At 42.5% G+C, this 25,941-nt stretch overlaps 1 protein-coding gene across 1 annotated transcript in view; it reads right to left on the bottom strand.

Moving 5' to 3' along the window:
- Nucleotides 1-25,941, bottom strand: part of LOC111950685 (cell adhesion molecule DSCAM-like) — a 200,028-nt gene that overhangs the window by 38,570 nt on the left and 135,517 nt on the right. Inside the window, 5 exon segments of the mRNA XM_023968476.2 lie at nucleotides 6,287-6,466; nucleotides 11,580-11,699; nucleotides 15,343-15,621; nucleotides 17,422-17,697; nucleotides 22,610-22,906. Of these exon segments, the coding sequence (XP_023824244.1) occupies nucleotides 6,287-6,466; nucleotides 11,580-11,699; nucleotides 15,343-15,621; nucleotides 17,422-17,697; nucleotides 22,610-22,906 (1,152 nt within the window).

Genomic DNA, 25,941 nt, shown 5'->3' with positions numbered 1-25,941 from the left:
AAAATAATTCCCTTAGCTCACAATTGGGTTGGACATTGAGCATGATGCTGAGTATATGGCTGCAGACAGCGCTGCTTTGTGTGGTAGTTGGAGGGCTGAAACAAGGGAAGGAATGAGAGAAAGAAAGCGAGAGTGGAGAAGAGAATAATTCTTACTTCAGTCTGAGGGAAGCGGTCTGATTGGGTGATTGGGAGCTTCGTGACCAGGTGACAACGCTGTTTTCTCCAGTTAAGTCTCATTATGTGCGTGCTCTCATCATTGTGTCTCAGTGCGTTATGAGTGTAATGCTCTTAATTTATCCTAATTGGCACTGAGAGTGGCTGTTGACACACTCTGATAGAATAAACCTACTCTGGATTAGTGATGCATCCAGTCGATTGCATCAGTGGAGGTAGGTATACGGTAGACACGCGCGCACCACGCACACAGCACGCGCACACGCACACGCACAAAGCTGTGAAATTACTGCTATTGCGACATAAGCAATTTCTGCTGACTGTGGGTGTCTGTGACATCGTTCATATACGAGGATGCATGGTGTAATATGGTTAGGCATTAGCCTATGCACAGACACTAATCACAATAAAAGTGTTTCACTACGACATCACAATAGCTGCAATTAATTTCCCTGTGGGTCCGCCACAATAGCCTGGCCGAATGGAATCTGTCGAAACCACTGAATTACAGTAGCAGCCTGAGAGGGCCATGATTCTTCAGTAATGGCGCTGTGTGTGTGTGTGTGTGTGTGTGTGTGTGTGTGTGTGTGTTGTGTGTGTGTGTGTGTGTGTGTGTGTGTGTGTGTGTGTGTGTTGTGTGTGTGTGTGTGTGTGTGTGTGTGTGTGTGTGTGTGTGTGTGTGTGCCTATTAGTGTCTTTTCCAGAAATACAACCAGGTAAACTTGTGAGCGGGGTAAATCCAGCCAAGAGCTCATCCAGTACGTACATCACCTGACCACTTTACACCAGTCAGTTCCAGTGTTGCTGTAAGTGGCAGCAGCTTCTCCAGCAGCAGTGGTGTCGTATAGCCTGGATAAACAACACACACCAGCACAGCGCAGAGTGTACTGCATGCTACAGTAGTCTGCTGCATGTTTTACTGTCTATGAAGAGGAGGACACAGTCTCGGTGTGTGTACAGTATGTAACATTACACCGCTCAGAAGAGGGACAGGTTCAGTGGGTTAATGAGGGTCTCGTCTGGCACAAATGCACTGATCCACAGGAGACCAGGGAACAAGGCCTCCAGGGAGGCTCAGATTCCAGAGAGCAGGAGGCCAGACACAACCAACACCTGACACACGACCACCTGCACAACGATCAAAACAACAACCTGAACCTGACACTCAGGAGCTGAGCTCAGCTGAGGGAGAACACTGACACCACAGGCTCACAAAACCGACCACACAACACACACCACACACACACACACACACACACACACACACAACAACCACACACACACACACACACACACACCACACACACACACAACAACAGAGGGACATTAATAACAGGGTGTGTGTGTGTGTGTGTGTGTGTGTGGTGTGTGTGGTGTGTGTGTGTGTGGGGTGTGTGTGTGTGTGTGTTGTGTGTGTGTGTCTTGTGGTGTGTGTTGTGTGTGTGTCGTGAACAACTCGAAGCAGCCTATGTCCAAACAATTTACACGGGGATGAAAATCGACCACTGCTGTGGGTACTCTGCTGTGTGTGTCTAGACATAAGGTTTTAGCTACGGTAAATACATATAATTGTGTTTATCGGGGTGTGCATCCATATGAGTGTGTTTGTGTGTTGGTAAGTGTACGTGTCCTGGTATATGTATTGTGTGTGTGTTTGTGTGTTTGTAAGTGTACGTGTCCTGGTACATGTATTGTGTGTGTGTGTTTGAGTAAGTGTGTGAGTGTATTATATGAGCGACTGAGTCAGAGAGACTGGCTCGGCAGTCTCAAATGGAGGTCGCTATGGAACATTTTCAACGCTGCAGGAGCTGTGTTTATTTTGCTTTATTCAGGAACAATGTGGACCGTCCTGACTTTCAACACAGCAACTGTTTGCTTGCAGAGGACTACAGGGTCGAAGTGGCTACTCTTAGAAAAGAAGTAGCGAACCTACACAAGCTACTTGGGAATCCACGCCTGTCGACTTTTTCTTTTTCTTCTACCCCAGTAGCAGGACGCCGTTCTGGTCTGGTGGAAGTGTCGCCCCAGTGTCGGCTCTCCACAGCCAACTGGTCAGTACTGTGCAGGGATCCCTCCCCGGAGGGGCCTTCCCCTTCTCTGGAGAACGGAGCTAGCAGGATGCTCCTGGATGATGGGGGATGTTCCTGTTCTCGACCCAACCAACCAGCCATGGAGATATGTTACTCATCATGTATCATGGAGATACTGTATGTCACTCGCTGTGGAAGTCGAAGAAAACGTCCTCTGGCAAAGAGGGCCTCCTTGGAGATGTTAAGCCCGGACCGGACACAGACCAGAAACGGCTTTGCTGCCCTGGATACAGAGGTTCCGGCGCCTTCTGTCCTAGTGGTGTGGTCATGTACCACAAAGAGGGATTTAGGAAAATTACAATTGGCTCAGAACAGGGCAGCACGGCTTGACCTTAAAAGTACACGAGGAGCTAACATTAATGATGTTTTTATTGAACCTTTATTTAACTAGGTAAGTCAGTTAAGAACAAATTCTTATTTACAATGACGGCCTACCAAAAGGCAAAATCCCTCCTGCATGGACGGGGGCTGGGATTAAACATTTTAAATAAATAAAATAAAAATATTGGACAAAACACACATCACGACAAGAGAGACAACACAACACTACATAAAGAGAGGCCTAAGACAACAACATAGCATGGCAGCAACACATGACAACACAACATGGCAGCAGCACAGGGTACAAACATTATTGGGCTCAGACAACAGCACAAAGGGCAAGAAGGTAGAGACAACAATACATCACACAAAGCAGCCACAACTGTCAGTAAGAGTGTCCATGATTGAGTCTTTGAATGAAGAGATTGAGATAACTGTCCAGTTTGAGTGTTTGTTGCAGTTCGTTCCAGACACTAGCTGCAGCGAACTGAAAAGACGAGCGACCCAGGGATGTGTGTGCTTTGGGGACCTTAAGCAGAATGTGACTGGCAGAACGGGTGTTGTATGTGGAGGATGAGGGCTGCAGTAGATATCTCAGATAGGGGGGAGTGAGGCCTAAGAGGGTTTTATAAATAAGCATCAACCAGTGGGTCTTGCGAAGGGTATACAGAGATGACCATGATATGCATGTCAATCTCTAATGGCTCAAAGTGGAAGAGAGATTGACTTCATCACTACTTGTTTTTGTAAGAAGTGTTGACAAGCTGAATGTACCAAGCTGTCTGTTTAACCTACTAGCACACAGCTCGGACACCCATGCATACCCCACAAGACATGTCACCAGAGGTCTCTTCACAGTCCCCAAGTCCAGAACAGACTATGGGAGGCGCACAGTACTACATAGAGCCATGACTACATGGAACTCTATTCCACATCAGATAACTGATGCAAGCAGTAGAATCAGATGAAAAAAATTGTAAAAATATACCTTATGGAAAAATTGTACAGACAAACGTATTCACACACAAGAGCTAGCACATGCACTGTACAAACATGCACATTGTAATATTGTTGTATGGTGGCATTATACATTTAAGCAATAAGGCCTGGGGGGTGTCGTATATGGCCAATATACCACGGCTAAGGGCTGTTCTTCTGCATGACGCAATGCGGAGTGCCTGGACACAGCCCTTAGCCGTGGTATATTGGCCATATATCACAAAACCCCCAAGGTGRCTTTTGCTATCATAAACTGGTTACTAACATAATTAGAGCAGTAAAAATAAATGTTTTGTAATACCCATGGTATACGGTCTGATATACCACGGCTTTCAGGCAATCAGCATTCAGGGCTCGAAACACCCAGTTTATAATTTGTATTCTAGACATGTAGTGGTGTAATAACGTTATATGATGTACTGTTTTATCTTTTGTTTTATATATAACGTAAGTGCCTTAATGTGTGCAGCAGGACATCGCACATGCACGCGCGTACAGACACACACACTCACAAGGACACACATGTWCACAAACCGTGCACACATACAGTACCAGTCAAAAGTTTGGACTCGAAACCCTACTCATTGCAGGGTTTTTCTTTATTTTTACTCTTTTCTACACTGTAGAATAATAGTGAACACTTCAAAACTATGAAATAACACATTAAATATTTGAGATGTAAGGGCTATTTGACCAAGAAGGAGAGTGATGGTGCTGCATCAGATGACCTGGCCTCCACAATCACACGACCTCAACCCAACTGAGATGATTTGGGATGAGTCGGACTACAGAGTGAAGGAAAAGCAGACAACAGGTGCTCAGCATATATATGAACTCCTTCAAGACAGTTGGAAAAGCATTCCTCGTGAAGCTGGTTGAGAGAATGCCAAGAGTGTGCAAAGCTGTCATCAAGGCAAAAGGGTGGCTACTTTGAAGTATCTCATATATAAAATATATTTTGATTTGTTTAACACTTTTTTTGATTACTACGTAATTCCATATGTGTTATTTCATAGTGTTGATGTCTTCACTATTATTCTACAATGTAGAAAATAATAAAAATAAAGAAAAACCCTTGAATGAGTAGGTGTCCAAACTTTTGACTGGTACGCACACAAACAACACATACCTCTAAGACACACTAAGAGCCTGATTTACCCAACAACTTTGGGTAAATCTATGCAGTTTATACAGTCTATTCACCATCAACATCAAAAGTGGAAATCCTTCAACAGACAAGATGAAAACAATAGTCTAGCCTCAATTCTCTACAGTTTACTATTTTTCACCTGAAGAGGGCAGTGTTTCTATTGGGAAAATCTACAGTGAGAACGTATAGTATAATGCGGTATGCATGTGGGAGCAGCAGACTGAAAGTGAGGAACGCTTGGAGGGATCCCGCTTTTGATTAGTTGTCAAATAAAACTGCTTTCATTTCACTTGAAGCACAAGAATATGGTACAGTGCATGTCATCTAGGTTGTATAACTACATTGCATCGTAAGAAATAATGCCACATCTAATTGTAGAGTTAACATAAGATTGGGAAGCATGTCTGAAGAGGCTGAAAACATCAAATCAATGGACGTGTGTGTGTGTGTGTGTTTGTGTTTGTGTATATGTGTGTGTGATTAGGGGGATGGAACTGGCTCTAGAGGGGGGTGATGGGCACAACTCCCCATCATGTCACTACCAATCAAATCCCAGTGGTTAAACTGGGAGACATACAATGATGGGAGATGGAGGGAGGAGGGAAGGAGGGAGGAGAGATAGATACAGACAGACAGGGGAGGGGAAATCATATTGCATCAGAAATGAAATACAGTTAAATATTACACACACATAAAGACAGAGAGAGAAATACAGAAAGGGAAGACTGAGCAAAATAGGAAGCAGAAGAGGAGGAGGAGGAAAAGGAGGAGAGAAAGCCAGACATACAGAAAAGCAGCCTAGGGAGGGGGAGAAGAGAGAGAAGGGAAGAAAATGGAGGGAGATAGACTGGTAGCCCATCCCTCCCCCAGCCCTCTTTTCCACATGGTAGCCTCTGCCTGCATATAGAGTTCAGAGCCTAATGGAGGGGAGCTAAGTCCATGGCCACTCAGCGGATAAACGCCTGTGTTTCTCAGAGAGAAAGAGAGCGATGGAGACCGGCGACATTGCATGGTTGCTTTTGTGGGATGTGTTCAGGCAGAATGACACAGGGCCGTGGTGGTGGTGGCACCACACTGGTGGCTTCTCTGTCACAGAGCACAGTGACTTCAGTCAACTTAACCTTCAGCCATTTAACACCACCACGCAGCACTTTACTGGATCACCCCACTGTAAATACAGGGAAAGATGACCAGCTAACAACCGCTGTCCATCCATACAGGGCTGAAATGTGGATCTTTGACATCCCTATAACACTTTATTCCAACACAGAGACACTCACTCCAGCACAGAACAGTAACATGACTCAACAACAAAATGACTGCTATGAATGTCTCTAATGGGGGCCAACATGTAGCCTACTGCTTCCCCATGGGTCTCTCTGTGGAACTTGCAGTACATGATCCTTTCAAGAAGAGAGGTCTTACTTTTATCACTGAGCTTTAAAAAATGGACATTGGAGAACACAGACATTCCAGGATAAAGAGGGGGTCTTCCATTTGACACTGAGATCCATGTATAAAGCCATGAAAGTAAGTCTTCATTGACTTACTTTTGACGTTGAGGTACATGGACTTGCTGACGTCAGCTCCCACGTCATTGCTGACCTTACACAAGTAGTAGCCACTGTCCTCCTCCAGCACGTGTTTGATTAGCAGAGAGCCGTTGACCAGCACCTGGATACGGAAGCCTGAGTTCAGGGCTATAGGCTGGAACTGGGGAACCCCCGCACCTGGGGAGGGAGAGAGAGAAAGGGAGAGGTGGATGAGGGAGAGAGAGGAGGAAGGGGAGGGGTGGATGGAGGGAGGGAGAGGAGGAAGGGGAGGTGTAAGATGTTTTAATAACACCCTTTGCATTGTTTATGATCAAATTACGAGAAATTACTACATAATGGATGGATGTTTTGCATCAACAAACATTACAGTACATTTCCTTTTACTCTGTTATCGTAATGTGAGAAGCTGTTGCTTTCCTTTCTCTTACTGTTGGTTTAGACTTACAGTACAGTGCTGCGCTTTCACCATTCAACCTCAAGGCTGTGGACACTGTGTTTGCTGTGTTGGCTCTCATAAACGAATGATCTATAATAAAAAAGCTTGCCGTAGAACAATGTTGTGTATCAGCAAGATAGTCAGAGGAGTAGAAATGAAAGATGCACAGTTACAAAATAACTCTGTTCTCCTCAATCATCAAAGTCCTTAAGTGGCCCAGCCAGAGCCCAGACTTGAACCCTGGAGACCAGAAAATAGCTGTTCAGCGACGCTCCCCATCTAAACTGACAGAGCTTGAGAGGATCTGCAGAGAAGAATGGGAGAAACTACCCAAATACAGGTGCGCCAAGCTTGTAGCGTCAAACCCAAGAAGACTTGACTCGAGGCTGAAATCACTGCCAACGGTGCTTTAACAAAGTACTCAGTAAAGGGTCTAGGTATTCTTATGTAAATGTGATATTTCCATTTTTTTTGCAAGAATTTCTAAAAACCTGTTTTTGCTTTGTCATTACGGGGTATTGTGTTAAAATTTGTTTTAATCTATTTTAGAATAAGGCTGTAACGTAACAAAATGTGGAAAAAGTCAAGGGGTTTGAAAACTTTCCGAATTAACTGTATTTTTGTTAGCTGCATGTCTGACATAACTCCGCTAGTCCTAAACTCAGCAAAAAAAGAAACGTCCTTTTTTCAGGACCCTGTCTTTCAAAGATAATTCGTAAAAATCWAAATAACTTCACAGATCTTCATTGTAAAGGGTTTAAACACTGTTTCCCATGCTTGTTCAATGAACCATAAACAATTAATGAACATGCACCTGTGGAACGGTCGTTATGACACTAACAACTTACAGACGGTAGGCAATTAACCTTTCTAGGACACACGTTCCGCTAGCGGAACCCACCCCAACATTCCGCTGAAAAGGCAGCGCGCGAAATTCTAAAATATTTTAGAAATATGTAACTTTCACACATTAACAAGTCAAATACAGCAAATGAAAGATAAACATCTTGTTAATCTACCCACCGTGTCCGATTTTTTAAATGTTTTACAGCGAAAACACAACATATATTTATGTTAGATCACCACCAAATCCAAAAAACACACAGCCATTTTTCCCAGCCAAAGATAGTCACACAAAAGCAGAAATAGAGATAAAATTAATCACTAACCTTTGATAATCTTCAGATGACACTCATAGGACATCATGTTACACAATACATTTATGTTTTGGTCAATAATGTGCATATTTATATCCACAAATCTCGGTTTACATTGGCGCCATGTTCAGAAATGCCTCCAAAATATCCGGAGTAATTACAGAGAGCCACGTCAAATAACATAAATACTCATCATAAACTTTGATGAAAGATACATGTTTTACATATAATTAAAGATACACTTGTTCTTAATGCAACCACTGTGTCAGATTTTTAAAAAACTTTAGTAAAAAGCACACCATGCAATAATCTGAGACGGCGCTCAGATTTAACAAAATTTCTCTGCCATGTTGGAGTCAACAGAAATATGAAATTAAGGGGCCTCCCGGGTGGCACAGTGGTCTAGGGCACTGCATCGCAGCGCTAGCTGTGCCACCAGAGACTCTGGGTTCGCGCCCAGGCTCTTTCGCAGCCGGCCGCGACCGGGAGGTCCGTGGGGCGACGCACAATTGGCCTAGCGTCGTCCGGGTTTGGCTGGTAGGGATATCCTTGTCTCATCGCGCACCAGCGACTCCTGTGGCGGGCTGGGCGCAGTGCGCGCTAACCAAGGTAGCCAGGTGCACGGTGTTTCCTCTGACACATTGGTGCGGCTGGCTTCTGGGTTGGAGGCGCGCTGTGTTAAGAAGCAGTGCGGCTTGGTTGGGTTGTGTTTCGGGGGACGCATGGCTTTCGACCTTCGTCTCTCCCGAGCACGTACGGGAGTTGTAGCGATGAGACAAGATAGTAATTACTAACAATTGGATACCACGAAATTGGGGAGAAAAGGGGGAAATACAGAATTACATCATAAATATTCCCTTACCTTTCCCTATCAGAATGCAATGCCAGGAATCCTAGTTCCACAATAAATCGTTGTTTAGTTCGATAATGTCCATTACTTATGTCTAAGTAGCTACTTTTGCTAGCATGTTTAGTGCACATGTCCAAACGCTCGCGCAGATGCAGGCGAACTCGGACAAAAACTTCAAAAAGTTATATAACAGGTCGAAAAAACTGGTCAAAATAAGTAGAGAATCAATCTTCAGGATGTTGTTATCATAACTATCCAATAACGTTCCAACCGGAGAATTCCTTCGTGTCTCTAGAAGAAATGGAACGCAAGGCGATATCATGTGTAATGCGCATGACCAGGAACTGGCATTCTGCCAGACCACTGACTGAAACACCTCCCATCCGGCCCCACATCACACTAGAAGCTTCATTCCACGTTCTACAGACTGTTGACATCTAGTGGAAGGCGTAGGAAGTGCAAACAGATCCATATCTTACAGGGAATTGAAAAGGCGATGAGTTGAACATCGACCAGCCTCAGAATTCTCACTTCCTGTTTGGAATATTTCTCAGGTTTTTGCCTGCCATATGAGTTCTGTTATACTCACAGACATCATTCAAACAGTTTTAGAAACTTCAGAGTGTTTTATATCCAATAGCAATAATAATATGCATATATTAGCATCTGGGACAGAGTAGGAGGCAGTTCACTATGGGCACGCAATTCATCCAAAAGTGAAAATGCTGCCCCCTATCATAAATAAATTAAAAATATAAATATTTTGGAGATGATTTCATTTTCAAATAACCGAAAGTGAGAGGTTGTAATCTGAATAAAGGGAAAAAGGCCATTCTTGAACATGGGGTGAGACAGTTTTACTAATCTGTATAGAACCAGTTTTAAGTATAACTTTTGTGACTGATGCCTTTAGTGAGAGTTTTAATGCTTTAATATTTAATCATTTCTGCCCTCCGAATACATATTCATTATTTAAATAGGCCCATTTAATTATGTCTGGCTTGCTGTTCCAAATAAAATGAAATATTTTTTGCTCATTTAATTTTAAAAAACAGGTCACTAGGTGTAGGCAAGACCATAAGAAAATACGTAAACTGGGATATGACTAAAGAGTTAATCAGGGTGATTTCCCCACAAATATATATTTACCTTTCCATGGTAGCAAGATCTTATCTACTTTTGCTAACTTTCTATTAAAATGTATTGAAGTGAGATCATTTCTTTCTTTCGGGATATGTATACCGAGTATGTCCACATCACCGCCAGACCATTTTATTGGTAAACTACAAGGTAATGTACAAGTTGTAAAGATCCAATATGTAATATAGAACACAATTTGGAGAGGAGAGGTTATAAAAAGTATCTACATCCTCTAAGAGGTTGTGGAGGGATCCAAGTTGTGGATTTAAAAGAAAACATGAATTATCAGTGTACAATGACACCTTTGTTTTTAAGTACTGGATTTCGTGCTTGATATTGTTGTTGGAACTGATTTCAATAGCTAACATATCATGGCCATAATAAAAAGATACACAGATAGTGGACAACCTTGTTTTACTCCTCTTAACAGTTTAACACTTCCCGAAAAGTAGTCATTATTTACTATTTTACACATAGGGTCACTATACATAACTTTAACCCATTTTATAAGACATTCTCCAAAATTGAAATATTCCAGGCATTTATATATATCAATTCCAGTCGTACTTAATCAAAAGCGTTTTCAAAGTCAGCTATGAATACCAAGCCTGATTTCCCAGATGTTCATAGTGTTCTATTGTTTCCAGTACTTGTCCTATATTATCTCCAATATATCGTCCATGTAAAAAACCTGTCTGATTAGGATGAATAATATCCAACAATACCTTTTTAATTCTATGCATTTTGCTTGAATTTTGGCATCACAACACTGAAGTGTAAGGGGACTCCATTTATTTCAACGGACTAGGTCTTCATATTTACCACTTGGATACTGTTTCAGTAATAGCGGCAGGTAGCCTAGTGGTTAGAGGATTGAAGAAATTGAATCCCTGAGCTGACAAGGTAAAAATCTGTTGTTCTGCCCCTGAACAAAGCAGTTAATCCACTGTTCCTAGGCTGTCATTGAAAATAAGAATTTGTTAACTGACTTGCCTAGTTAAATAAAGGTTAAAAAAAAGATATATATAATGAAATCAGGCCTTCTTGTTGAGTATCTGATAATCTACCATTTTTATAGGTGTGCTACATGCGGTCCTCTGAGTATTTCAAAAAAAAAATTGTATACCTCCACTGGTATGCCATCCAGCCCTGGAATTTTCCGGACTTAAAGGCTTTAATTGCATCAAGAAGTTCCTCCTCTGTAATTTGGCCTCCACATGAGTCTTTCTGCACAGTTGTTAATTGTACATTATTAATAGAAAAAAATCCATACAATTAACTTCGGTTAGTGGAGATGGAGGAGACTGAAACTAAAACATATGCTTTAAGTACTTTGCTTCCTCTTTCAAAATATGGTTTGATGAATCATGGGTGACTCCGTCATTTGTAACAAGTTTCAGTCAATCATTTTTGGTAGCATTTCTATGTTGAAGATGAAAAAATTATTTGGTGCATTTTTTCCAATATTCCATCCAGTTCGCTTTACTTGTATAATATTTATAAATTAGATTATTCTGGAATAAGTTCCTCCATTTATTTTATTTTTTATTTTAACTAACTTATGTGCCTCTATGGTACACATTGACACCTTATAGAGTCCATGCCCTGACGAATTGAGGCTGTTGAGGGCAAAAGGGGGTGCAACTCAATATTAGGAAAGTGTTCCTAATGTTTTGTACACTCAGCGTATATTGTGGTGCTATTTACCTTTGGAATACTTCCACACTATGGTAGGGACGGGGTATCCCTCTGCAGAGCAGTTGAGGATCACAGCTTTCCCATAGATGCCATCCTGGTCCTTGGGCTGCACCACAAATTTGGGAGGGACTGGTTAGGAGAGGAACAGAAAAAAGGTAATTGATTATTGTATACCTTTATTTAACTAGGCAAGTCAGTTAAGAACAAATTCTTATTTACAATGACGACCTACCCCGGGCAAACCCGGATGACGCTGGGCCAATTGTCTACCTCCCTATGGGACTCTCAATCACGGCCGGATGTGATGCAGCCTGGATTAACACTGGTTATAGTGTTATGGTGTTTTAGTTTGAGTTTGTAATACCTTGTGGCTTAAATAGTGGAAATTAGAAATATATTTTCACACCAAGTGTAAGAAAAACAAGAGGAGCCAATGATAACGTAGGTTAGCATATTAGCAGGGTTGGGGTCCATTCCATTTCAATTCCAGTCAATTCATAAAGTAAACAAAATTCAAATTCAAATGTGTTCCTCATTGAAAAGCATCGAAGAGAATTGGAATTTCAGTTTCCTTTGTGAATTGACTGGAATTGAAATGGAATTAACCCCAACCATGCATATTAGCCTTCAGTAGTGGAATAAGTGGCATCTCACATCACAACATTCAAATAAAATTACGGTAATTGCTGCTATTTGGATTACATGCTGACCAGAGCAAAAGCGTCGCGTGATCGAGTGTTGCAAATACATTTACACATACATGTTATTCAATCATTGCACCCACACAGCTCGTGCGCGTCAGCGAGCGTCTGCGTAACCAGGTGCTAAAATAGAATTTGGTTCTATTTCTGACGCTTAACGCGCTGCAAGTCCTGCCTTAAAGGGGTTTGGAGTCAGCCAGGATATTCTGGAGAGGGTGTACAGCAGCTTGGTGGAGAGCATCCTCACGTTCAATATGACAGTCTGGTATGGTAATCTGAGCGTGAGGAGCAAAAACAAACTGACCAGAATAGTAAACACAGCCAGCAGAGTAATTGGTCGACCACAGGCACATTTGAACATTCTGTTCCACAAGGCAACCAAAAAGAAGGCACTGGCTGTCATTGGCAACCCCTCCAACACTCTACACCCTCAGATTGAGAGTCTTCCCTCTGGCCGGCACTTCAGAATGCCCATGACCAAGAAGAACATGTTCAAACATGAATTCGTTTCCTTGTGCTGTTGGACTACTAAATGCAAAGTAAATTGTATCGGTATACAGTTGACGTCGGAAGTTTACATACACCTTAGCCAAATACATTTAAACTCAGTTTTTCACAATTCCTGACATGTAATCCTAGTAAAAATGCCCTGTTTTAGGTCAGTTAGGATCACCACTTTATTTTAAGAATGTGAAATGTCAGAATAGTAGTAGAAAGAATGATTTATTTCAGCTTTTATTTCTTTCATCACATTCCCAGTGGGTCAGAAGTTTACATACACTCAATTAGTATTTGGTAGCATTGAATTTAAATTGTTTAACTTGGGTCAAACGTTTCAGGTAGCCTTCCACAAGCTTCCCACAATAAATTGGGTGAATTTTGGCCCATTCCTCCTGACAGAGCTGGTGTAACTGAGTCAGGTATGTAGGCCTCCTTGCTCACACACGCTTTTTCAGTTCTGCCCACAAATTTTCTACAGGATTGAGGTCAGGGCTTTGTGATGGCCACTCCAATACCTTGACTTTGTTGTCCTTAAGCCATTTTGCCACAACTTTGGAAGTATGCTAGGGGTCATTGTCCATTTGCAAGACCCATTTGCGACCAAGCTTTAACTTCCTGACTGATGTCTTGAAATGTTGCTTAAATATAGCCACATCATTTTCTTTCCTCATGATGCCATCTAGTTTGTGAAGTGCACCAGTCCCTCCTGCAGCAAAGCACCCCCACAACATGATGCTGCCACCCCCGTGCTTCACGGTTGGGATGGTGTTCTTCGGCTTGCAAGCCTCCCCCTTTTCCCTCCAAACATAACGATGGTCATTATGGCCAAACAGTTCCATTATTGTTTCGTCAGACGAGAGGACATTTCTCCAAAAAGTACGATCTTTGTCCTCATGTGCAGTTGCAAACCGTAGTCTGGCTTTTTATGTCGGTTTTGGAGCAGTGGCTTCTTCCTTGCTGAGCGGACTTTCAGGTTATGTCAATATAGGACCCGTTTTACTGTGGATATAGATACTTTTGTATCTGTTGTCTCCAGCATCTTCATGAGGTCCTTTGCTGTTGTTCTGTGATTGATTTGRACTTTTCGCACCAAAGTACGTTCATCTCTAGGAGACAGAACGTGTCTCCTTCCTGAGCGGTATGACGGCTGCGTGGTCCCATGGTGTTTATACTTGCGTACTATTGTTTGTACAAATGAACGTGGTACCTTCAGGCGTTTGGAAATTGCTCCCAAGGATGAACCAGACTTGTGGAGGTCTATCAGAAGCTTCTGAAGCCATGACATAATTTTCTGGAATTTTCCAAGCTGTTTAAAGCCACAGTCAACTTAGTGTATGTAATCTTCTGACCCACTGGAATTGTGATACAGTGAATGAAGTGTGAAGTGAAATAATCTGTCTGTAAAGAATTGTTGGAAATACTACTTGTATCATGCACAAAGTAAATGTCCTAACCGACTTGCCAAGACTATAGGTTTGTTAACAAGAAATGTGTGGAGTGGTTAAAACAAGTTTAATGATTCCAACCTAAGTGTATGTAAACTTCCGACTTCAACTGTATCTAGTGCAGTTGGGACAGTGGTTGTTTGTGAATGAATGTATTACTGTCTTCTATGTTTTTAGTGTATGCAACATGATGGACTGACTGGTTTAAATGTGTATGATGTGAGAATGTATGTGATTATTTTAATGAAGGTGATGCCAAAGAAAAATGTCCATCCTGGATGGACAATAAAGTTTTATTCTATTCTATTATATTCTATTCAATATCCTCATTGTTTTTTAGGAGCATACACCCAATGCATACACCCAATGCCATTTTTAGGAGCATATACCTACATGGGTGATTAAAAGATGAACTGAGGTCCACACTCCAGTCAGTTGTGGTAACGCACAGTAGGTTGCCAACCGCCATATGAAGTCCAAAGAAGAAGAAGCAGCTTGAAGGAAGGAGGAGAGATGACAAGAAACGAATTCGGTTTTACCGTTTTATCTGTGGATTAATTGTCGGAGTAGAGGACCTTGTGAATTTCAGGTAAAATAACAACCCAATGTTTATATCCCAGGACAAATTAGCTAGCAACAGCAAATTAATATAATTGTTTCAGAGTTTGTTTTGATATTTCGACCTGCGTGTCCTGATCGCTACTGGTGTGGGTGGACAAAATCAACTTGCGTGAGATAAGCGCACGTGGACGCACTCGTTCGCACGCGTTCGTGCGGTCTGGTCAGCATGTTAGGGTTATATTTTCTTTAAGCATATAGTTTTGCCAGGTTTTCCTGTGCTATACCCAACATAGGCCTAGTGGTAGGTAGATTTGGATCCACTCCAACTGTAGGGGAACATATGAAGAGAGTTGTATCTAGAAAAATACTTGCAAAACTGCCAAAAACCTTCTAGACTCATATCTTTGAGTAGGGTCAAGCCTTCTCGCCCCTTTTCCCCATCCCCACCCTCCCTCTCTCCCCTATTCACCCCTCTCCACCCCCCCTCCCAGCCCACCTCCCCCCTTTCTCCCTCCCCTCCNTCCCAGCCCACCTCCCCCCTTTCTCCCTCCCCTCCTCCCTCACCCCTGACAATGAGCTGACTCTGGTGTTCCACGGTGGCGGCCTGGTTGCGTGCAATGCAGGTGTAGTTGCCATTGTGCAGGAGAGACAGGTTGGAGATACGCAGGGAGCTGGTGAAGTCTATGTTGTCGATGGTTACACTCAGGCTGGCCGGGATTGGCTGACCGTCCTTCTGCCATGTGATGAAGACAGGCTGGTCACCTGACATCACCACACACGGAATGAACACACGCTGGCCGATGGAGAAACGAGGGAACTCGAAGGGATGGATGGTGGGAGGAACTACGGGAGAAAGAGAGGGGTTGAGTTAAGGCAAGCATATTTATTTACGTCTCTAAAAGGATTCAACTCAGTTAGTTCTATTTATACACCATTGTAAGTTTAGCAGGTACCATCCTGTGAAACCCCTGTGAAAAGATTTCCCTAATCAACCATCATCATATTCAGTCCATCACCTTATTAATAGCATGGCTTAACACAGTGGAGATGCAAGTGAGAGAGAGAAACTGATTATATTTCCCATTGTGGGGAGGCAGAATTCTCACTGAAATAACACGAATATGCCTGACTGCATGAGCATGGATGTGCTCTCCCTCTCCCTCTCTCTCTCTGGGGACACTGTAGACATCGTGAGAAACAGATGCTTTGGAGAATTAATGATTTAAAATAACATTGGAATAAGCAGCACTTCAGCGCTTATTTAATTCACAACAAAGTAGGCATAATGGGCTCCTGGGGATTCCCTCTCCTCTCCTCAGCCTCGGAATGCTAAGCAGCCGAGAGGCAAATTAGGCAGAGTGGGAATGACAGTGTTCCCAGCTTTGTCTAAGGCCGTAGCCAGCGTGATTTCCCCCGCCTTGCACACTCGTTAACGTTTAAATCACCAACAGTGTCACCAGCAAAGCACCCCCACACCATCATACCTTCTCCTCCATGCTTCACGGTGGGAACCACACATATGGACATCATCCGTTCACCTACTCTGCGTCTCACAAAGACACGACAAATCTCAAATTTGTATTCATCAGACCAACAAGACAGATTTCCACCGGTCTAATGTCCATTTCTCATGTTTTTTTGTTTTTTTTTAAGAACAAATTCTTATTTTACAATGACAGCTTACCCCGGCCAAACCCTCCCCTAACCCAGACGACGCTGGGTCAATTGTGTGCCGCCCTATGGGACTCCCGATCACAGCCAGATGTGACACAGTCCGGGATCAAACCAGGGTCTGTAGTGACGCCTCTAGCACTGAAACGCAGTGCATTAGACCGCTGTGGCACTCAGGAGCTTGGCCCATGCAAGTCTCTTCTTCTTTTTGGTGTCCTTTAGTAGTGGTTTCCTTGCAGCAGTTTGTGTCTGTTACTTGAACTCTGTGAAGCATTTATTTGGGCTGCAATCTGAGGTGCAGTTAACTCTAATGAACTTATCCTCTGCAGCAGAGGTAACTCTGGGTCTTCCTTTCCTGTGGCGGTTCTCATGAAAGCCAGTTTCATCATAGCGCTTGATGGTTTTTGCGACTGCACTGCAAATTTTCCGMATTGACTGACCTTCATGTCTTAATGGACTGTCATTTGTCTTTGCTTATTTGAGCTGTTCTAGCCACAATATGGACTTCGTCTTCTACCAAATAGGGCTATCTTCTTATCTTCTGTATACCACCCCTACCTTGTCACAACACAACTGAAACGCATAAAGGAAAGAAATTCCACAAATTAACTTTTAACAAGGCACACCTGTTAATTGAAATGCATTCCAGGTGACTACCTCATGAAGTTGGTTGAGAGAATGCCAAGAGTTTGCAAAGCTGACATCAAGGCAAAGGGTGGCTACTTTGAAGAATCTCAAATATAAAATATACAGTTTTTTGGTTACTACATGATTCCATGTGTTATTTCATAGTTTGATGTCTTCACTATTATTCTACAATGTAGTAAATAGTAGACATTTATTAAAACAATGGAATGAGTAGGTGTGTCCAAACTTTTGACTGGTACTGTAGCTCTAGGTCGGGGAGCCCTGCGTTATATGTTTATTAACTGAGTCTGGCAGAATGAGACCAGGTTTGAGTGCGTACTCTACCTTTCACACTGACGTGCACACTTTGGCTGGTGGAGAGAGAAGGTGAGACCAGCACGCTACACGTGTACTCTCCCTCATCCACATCCTTCTGTACATCATACAGCTTTAGCGTGCCATTGTTCTCAAACGCCCGCTGCCGGTGGTTATAGGGGAGCAGGTTGGCATCCTTGTGCCACTTGATGGAGTAGTACGGGTAGCCAATGACGCGGCAGTGGATATACATGTCCCGCCCAGCAATGGCAGTGAGGTTTTTCATTGGTCGTATGCTGGCAGGCCCTTAAAGGAGACAGAAGAGAAATACCTCTCTTAAAATGATTTTGAGGCTAAGAAATGTGAAACTTTACAAGTGTGAGATGTTGAAGTGTGTCAAAAACCATTGAAACAGACAGTGATTCATTCTGAAAGACAAAGGAAACATTTATTGGGGATTGTAACATATTAAAACAATATCTTACTGTGGATAATAGATTAGTATAATATCAACACCTCTTTTCCCTGTAATTAGTAAATAAAGGGCATAAATTCTTGCCATTTATTTCCTATAATAGTCTTATGGAATAATAGCAATATAAAATCACCTCAGCCTGGGACCTATCCATAGCTGTTCCAGAGGGGTTTTTACCTACCTTCCAATTTTAATCTCTCTGAGGTGAAGTGAATATTATTATACTGTTCTAGCACCTGCTAGACGCCAGCCATGATTGCGTTTGACAAGCATTAGACAATGTTCCCACTCTCCACTCATGAACCTATTATCAAAACTATTACTCATGTTCCCCCTGCTCTCTCTTTCACACTGCTGGAAAACCCACAGCATATATAACAAATATGACTCCATAATACAGCCCCTATCAGGGATACTGACTGACTATAAGTATATTTGACATACTGTAGATCAGTGTTTCCCAACCCTGGTCCTCCAGTACCACCAACAGCACACATTTTTGTTGTAGCCCTGGACAAACACACTTCATTCAGCTCAATGAGAGCTTGATGATTAGTTGACAAGTTGAATCAGGTGTACTTGTCCAGCGTTTCAATAAAAATGTGTACTGTTGGGGGTACTGGAGGACCAAGGTGGGGAAACACTGTACTAATCTACAGTTGGATACTGTAGCTTGATACAGTCCCTTCAGAAAGTATTTACATCCCTTGACTTTTCCACATTTTGTTGTTACAAAGTGGGATTAAAATGGATTTAATTGTAATTTTTTCTTAACGATCTAGAAATTCTAACATTTGTAAAACAWTTATGAAAATCATACACTTATATATCTTGATTAGATAAGTATTCAGGAGTCAATACATGTTAGAGTCACCTTTGCAAATGATTACAGCTGTGAGTATTTCTGGCTAAGTCTCAAAGAGCTTTCCACACCTGGATTGTGCAACAGTTGCCCATTATTATTTTCAAAAGACTTCAAGCTTTTGAAATAAATAAATAAATTCTCCCCAATTTTGTGATATCCAATTACGATCCAATTACAATCTTGTCTCATCCCTGCAACTCCCCAATGCGCTCAGGAGAGGGGAAGGTCAAGTCATGCGTCTTCTGAAACATGACTTGCTAAGCCACAGTTCTTAACACCTGCTCGCTTAACCCGGAAGCCAGCTGCACCAACGTGTTGGAGGAAACACAGTTCAAGTTACAACCGTGGTCAGCCTGCAGGCGCCCAGCCCGCCACAAGGAGTCGCTAGAGCGCGATGAGCCAAGTAAAGCCCCCCCAGCTAAACCTTCCCCTAACCTGGATGAGGCTGGGCCAATTGTGAACCGCCCTATGGGAGTCCCGGTCACGACCGGATGTGACACAACCTGGGATGGAACACCAGGATGTAGTGACGCCGTATCACTGTGATGCAGTAACTTAGACCGCTGCGCTACTCGGGAGGCATAGCCCATCTTTCTGATGCTGTATGGTCAAAAATAATATGATATTGTTGCCACCTGTAGTATTGAATGCAAGGGAAGCCATCAACCATTTGGCCTCCCTTCATAAAAACAATACAATAACAGCCAACATCAATCAGCGTAGCACTAAACTGATTGAGCTCAACTGTGAATGGTCCTGGCGCACCAAAAAAAAGTGTCAATGGAAACCAGCTTGGATTTGGATTCACAACAATCACATCACATCAAGCCAAAAGTAATTTGACAGAAATAAACTTGAATTGTTGCATCTCATTGTGTTGTTGTCCTCCGGTGGCTAGGCAGCTAGCTAAAATTGTCCCTTTCCTAAATTAGCCATGGATGGAGATAGGGATTTGGACTTGTGGTTTTACTTAATTCTCTGTACTGGCCAAGTATTATAACGACGATTCTGATCCAACCGTAAATTCATACATGGTGCCTCTGGCCTGAGAGGATGGAAGTTCAATATGTAGCTAGTTGTAGTAGGCTAATGTTAACTAGCTGGCTAATTGTTGCTCATGAAAGGAAGTTTGGCTAGCGAGCAAGCATTTTAACCAGGTAGCCTAAGACAACAAAAACTAAAAGCGTGTACTGTACGACAAAGTCCACCTTTACTGCAACATGAAAGAGAAGAGGATGGCATTGGCGTTTCTCTACAAGTAGGGTGTGTCAACAGTTTTCTTCTACATGCAGACACACACACAAACACAAATCAGTACTATAGACAGCCACATTATATTTAGCTTACATTGATTGGACTAAATTGTTTTTGGAATATTTTAGTTGTCACTGTATTAGACTAAGCAGAGGTGATTTAAAGATGTTGAAATGTTGAAGTTGAAATGGTGCTGGAATAGTGGAGGAAGCTCCTGTTTTCTTTGCGACTTGCGGAAACTCTCCAGTGTTCTAAATCAATAGTGGGTTAGTAGTCCGAAAAGTCCGGAAGCATTCAATTGATTGACCATGCTGTAGGTAATGTAGGTAATGTAGGTAATGTAGGTAATGTAGGTAATGTTTGTTACATGCAATATCCTTTGCTGACTCCACCGGACAGATGTTGCACTCCAGTTTTGTGATGAAACAAAGGTGTGGTTGAATTTATTCTGCCACTGTGTCTTATTGTCTTGGCCTTAGGCCTATTAATCACAGTGGCAAGGCATTTGAACTAACAGGTTCATAGTGCAAACAACACAATTATCACAAGACTGGTTGTAACATGGCTATTGTTTTTCGGCTTGGTTTTCCCAGTTAATTTACCCACGCACTGCTACTGCCCGGCAACTGAGTTAGGAAGTACACCTGCATCTTTGTAGTGATTGGGTGTATTGATACACCATCCAAAGAGTAATTAATAACTTCACCATGCTCAAATGGATATTCAATGTCTGTTTAGTTTTTTTACCCATCTGCCAATAGGTGCCCTTCTTTGTGAAGCATTAGAAATCCTCCCTGGTCTTTGTGGTTAAATCTGCTCGACTGAGGGACCTTACAGATAATTGTATGTGTGGGGTACAGAGAGGAGGTCCTCATTCAAAAATCATGTTAAACACTATTATTGTACACAGAGTGAGTCCATGCAACTTGTTATGTGACTTGTTTAGCAAATTATTACTCCTGAACTTGTTTAGGCCTGCCATAACAAAGGGGTTGAATACTTATTGACTCAAGACATTTCAGCTCTTCATTTTTGATTAATTTGTATACATTTTTTAAACATAATTCCACTTTGACATTAGGGGGTATTGTGTGTAGGCAAAAAACAACAACAATGTAATCCATTTTAAATTAAGGCTGTAACACAACAAAATTTGGAAAATGTCAAGGTGTGTGAATACTTTGAAGGCACTGTCGAATAGAAGACAGTTTAACTATGTGGTGGTGTGCACCTCTAGTGCATTGCACAGGCATCCACGCTGCTACTCTCTTTAGCACGATTAAGGAGCCAACGATGCGAGAAACAGTCATTACACTATATCCGCAATGGCACCTGTGGAGATTTCTCTGCTATGCTTGGCTGCATTCAGTGCTGTGCTCTGCGCTAGGCTAGCTAGCCTACTGACCTGGAGACTTTAACATCCCTTCACTAAGCCCAAGCTAAAGCTGCAACATGGGGATTTCCAGTAGGGTTGTCATGATACCAGTATCGAGTTACTAGGATACCTAATAATTATAAGAATTTGTTCTTAAACTGACTTGCCTAGTTAAATAAAGTTAAAATAAAACAATTTAAAAACTGATTTTCCATGGCAAAAAGGAAAACACAAAGCAGACTAAACTCTTTGGTTCTTTAAAAAACCTACTCTACGTAAAATAGTGTGTGCTATAGCCTGGAAAAGAAATGTGATTCTAGTTGACAACATAAGGTTGCTTGATTCCAACATTAGGACTGTTTTCCTTCATGTTTTGTTTCCTTGCCACGATACCGCTGAGTATCGCGATACTAGTATCGTGACAACTCTACTTTCCATGGGGCAAACCATCAAAAGGAGTTATTCAATCCGTAACACAGGCCATAGGCCTATCCTTCTCTGTTTGGAATTAGCATTAAGTAGAGGATGGAGGGCCTGGAGTCTCTAGATAGACCCCCAGAAACCATGGTGACAGTCTGTTCTACAGTGTCTGGCTTTAAAGCTGCCTGGCACCTCCCTGCTGAGTGTAGATTGCTCCTCAGTCATATGCTAGTGCAAGTGTAAATCAACTTAATAGTGTCCCAATATCAAGCCATCAGCGGGTGTTAGATAGAGCATTAGAGAAGTTACCGCTGACAGCAGAGAGTGATGATCGCAGCACTATACGAGCCCCTAGGATAATTTGCCATGTTTTGAATAGGAAATTAAAGCAAAAGGGGAAAAAATGGGGACAGACAGACAGAGGAACTAGTTGACACAAAGAGACCCACATCGACACAGACAGGACGACAGATGGGGAAAACAGACCAGATAGAACACACAGACACACACATCAACACACACCCAGACAAAGACAAACAAGTACACCAACACAGACACATGTACACCTCTTTGTGATGACATACGTAAACAAAACAAGAAGGAAAGAAACAAACAAATGGTGCACAACTAACACAGCACACACAGAAAACACACACACAACCAACATAGAGACCCTGGAAAGAGCTCAGAAGAGGTTATTCTGGCACACTCAAAGGAGCTTAGCAAAAAAAAACATGCATCAGGAAAAACAACAAAAACAACAACAACAAATTAATTCATAAACATGTGTAAAATGTAATTGTTTTGGAGGAGCTGATCTGACAAGCACCTCTTACGTTTATTCGCGCCTGGTAGGAGACCGCCCCGGCTGAATTGTTGCAGATGCACCGGTAGACACCCCCGTCCGGCCCCGTGGTCTGGCTGATGTTCAGGTGGCTGACCACATGGCCCTCCTGGCTGGTGTAGTGGCCAATGCGGTGGCGGGAGTCCCTGATCACCGGCTCGTCGTCCAGCGTCCACGTCACCCTGGGCTCCGGAGTGCCTTTCACAGTGCAGAATAGTGACACAAACTCGTTGGTTCCAAACACTTTCTCACTGAAGGAGGAGATGATCTTGGGCGTGCCATCTGGAGAGAAGTGGAGAGGGAGACAAGATGGGAGGTGGGTTAGCGCTAAAGGTGTTTCTTCTAGTAGATGGGAGGTGGGTTAGAGCTCAAGGTGTTATAGTAGATGGAGGTGGGTTAGAGCTCAAGGTGTTAATGTAGACTGGAGGTGGTTACAGCTCAAGGTGGTTATGTAGATGGAGGTGGGTTTAGAGCTCAAGGTGTTATAGTAGACTGGAGGTGGGGGTTTAGAGCTCAAGGTGTTATAGTAGATGGAGGTGGGTTAGAGCTCAAGGTGTTATAGTAGATGGAGGTGGGTTAGAGCTCAAGGTTTTATAGTGATGGAGGTGGGTTAGAGCTAAGGTGTTATAGTAGATGGAGGTGGGTAGAGCTCAAGGTGTTATAGTAGATGAGTGGGTTAGAGCTAAAGGTGTTATAGTAGATGGAGGTGGGTTAGAGCTCAAGGGTGTTATAGTAGATGGAGTGGGTTGAGCTCAATGGTGTTTATAGTGTAGATGGAGGTGGGTTAGAGCTCAAAGGTGTTATAGTAGATGGAGGTGGGTTAGAGCTAAGGTGTTATAGTAGATGGAGGTGGGTTAGAGCTCAAAGGTGTTATAGTAGATGGAGGTGGGGTTAGCGCTCAAGGTGTTTCTTCTAGTAGATGGGAGGTGGGTTAGAGCTAAAGGTGTTTCTAGTAGATGGGGTGGGTTAGAAGTAAAGGTGTTTCTTCTAGTAGATGGAGGTGGGTTAGAGTCAAGGTGTTTCCTTCTAGTGATGGGGTGGGTTAAGAGCTAAAGGTGTAATAGTAGATGGAGGTGGGTTAGAGCTAAAGGTGTTATAGTAGATGGAGGTGGGTTAGAGCTAAAGGTGTTATAGTAGATGTGAGGTGGGGTTAGAGCTAAAGGTGTAATAGCAGATGGGAGGTGGATTAGAGCTAAATGTGTTTCTTCTAGTAGATGTGGAAGGTGGGTTAGAGCTAAAGTGTTTAGTAGAGATGGGAGGTGGTTAGTGAGCTAAAGGTGTATCTTCCAGTAGATGGGAGGTGGGTTAGAGCTAAAGGTGTATCTTCTAGGTAGATGGGAGGTGGGTTAGGCTAAAAGGTGTTATTTAGTAGATGGAGGTGGGTTAGAGCTAAAGTTGTTATTCTAGTAGATGGGAGGTGGGGTTAGAGCTAAAGTGTTTCTTCTAGTAAGTGTGAGGTGGGTTAGAGCTAAAGGTGTTTCTAGTAGTAATGGAGGTGGGTTAGAGCTAAAGTGTAATCTTTCAGTAGATGGGAGGTGGGTTAGAGCTAAGGTGTATGTTCTAGTAGATGGGAGGTGGTTAGAGCTAAAGGTGTATTTCAAGTAGATGGGAGGTGGGTTAGAGCTAAGGTGTTCTTTAGTAGATGGGAGTGGTTTAGAGCTAAAGGTTAATAGAGATGGGAGGTGGATTAGAGCTAAATGTTTTTCTTTAGTAGATGGCAGGTGGGTTAGAGCTAAAGGTGTTCTAGTAGATGTGGAGGTGGGTTAGAGCTAAAGGTGTATCTTCTAGTAGATGGGAGGTGGGTTAGAGGCTAAAGGTGTATCTTCTAGTAGATGGGAAGGTGGGTTAGAGCTAAAGGTGTATCTTCAAGTAGATGGGAGGTGGGTTAGAGCTAAAGGTGTATCTTCTAGTGATGGGAGGTGGTTAGAGCTAAAGGTGTTTCTTCTTAGTAGATGGGAGGTGGTTAGAGCTAAAGGTTTTTCTTCTAGTAGATGGAGGTGGTTAGAGCAGTGTTCTCTAGTGATGGGAGGTGATTAGAGCTAAAGGTGTTTCTTCTAGTAGATGGGAGGTGGGTTAAGCTAAAGGAATTTATAGTAGATGGGAGGTGAGTTAGAGCTAAAAGTGTAATAGTAGCTGGGAGTTGGGTTAGAGCTAAAGGTGTATGTTCTAGTAGATGGGAGGTGGGTCAGAGCTAAAGGTGTTTCTTCTAGTAGATGGGAGGTGGGATAGAGCTCAAGTTGTTATTCTAGTAGGATGGGAGGTGGGTTAGAGCTAAAGGCAAATCTTATAGTAGATGGGAGGTGAGTTAGAGCTAAAAGTGTAATAGTAGCTGGGAGTTGGGTTAGAAGCTAAGGTGTATCTTCTAGTAAGATGGGAGGTGGGTAGAGCTAAAGGTGTTTCTTCTAGTAGATGGGAGGTGGGATAGAGCTCAAGTTGTTACTTCTAGTAGGATGGGGGTGGGTTAGAGCTAAGGTGTTTCTTCTCAGTAGAATGGGAGGTGGTTAGAGCTAAAGGTGTTTTTCTGTCTGGTGATGGGGTGGTTAGAGCTAAAGGTTTTTCTTCTAGTACAGTGGTTCCCAACCAGGGGTACCAGGACTTGGTACTTGGTTCATCCATAGGGGGAACTTGAGAAGACTCATTAGACCATAAGCTTAAAATGCACACGAGGTAGCACTTCAGGGGTACTCTGTGCAGAGCAGAATTCGGTTAGTGGTACAGTAACCGAAAAAGGGTGGGAACCTCTGTTCTAGTAGATGGGAGGTGGGTTAGAGCTAAAGGTGTTTCTTCTATTTACAGATCTACGGTCAGATATTCTCCCCCTAGAGGTTAAATTGGATTTGAAGGTGAGGATTAGGTTTGGGTTAGCTGATCGTAGATATGTGTCTACAGACAATTTCTACCTGGAGTGTATACAAAGAAGCAGTGCATTAGCTGACAATAAGTAAACATCACTGTTTAGCAGGTACAGTCAATCAGGGAGAAATAAAATAGCTGACTTTAACTCACATGCATTGAGGGACCCATACGAAAAAAGCTGTATTTATTTTAAATATATTTTAAATATATTTTCATTAAAATGTTCAAATAATGTGTTTAACACATTTTAAATACATTCCAACATATATTCTGGAAAGTATTTAGAATGTATATATAAATGTATACAACATTTATATCCAAATATATGTTAAACGCATCGCAAAATTGATTTAATGTATTTCAAAATCCATTCTGAAATACACTAAGCAATGTATTATAGAATATATTTTCACATGTATTTATTGATATATTTGGTAAATGTATTTGAAATTGTCTTATGA

This window comes from Salvelinus sp. IW2-2015, linkage group LG23 (assembly GCF_002910315.2).
Source record: "Salvelinus sp. IW2-2015 linkage group LG23, ASM291031v2, whole genome shotgun sequence".
Classification (NCBI taxonomy): Eukaryota; Metazoa; Chordata; class Actinopteri; order Salmoniformes; family Salmonidae; genus Salvelinus; species Salvelinus sp. IW2-2015.
This window is presented reverse-complemented; position numbering and strand designations above follow the sequence as displayed.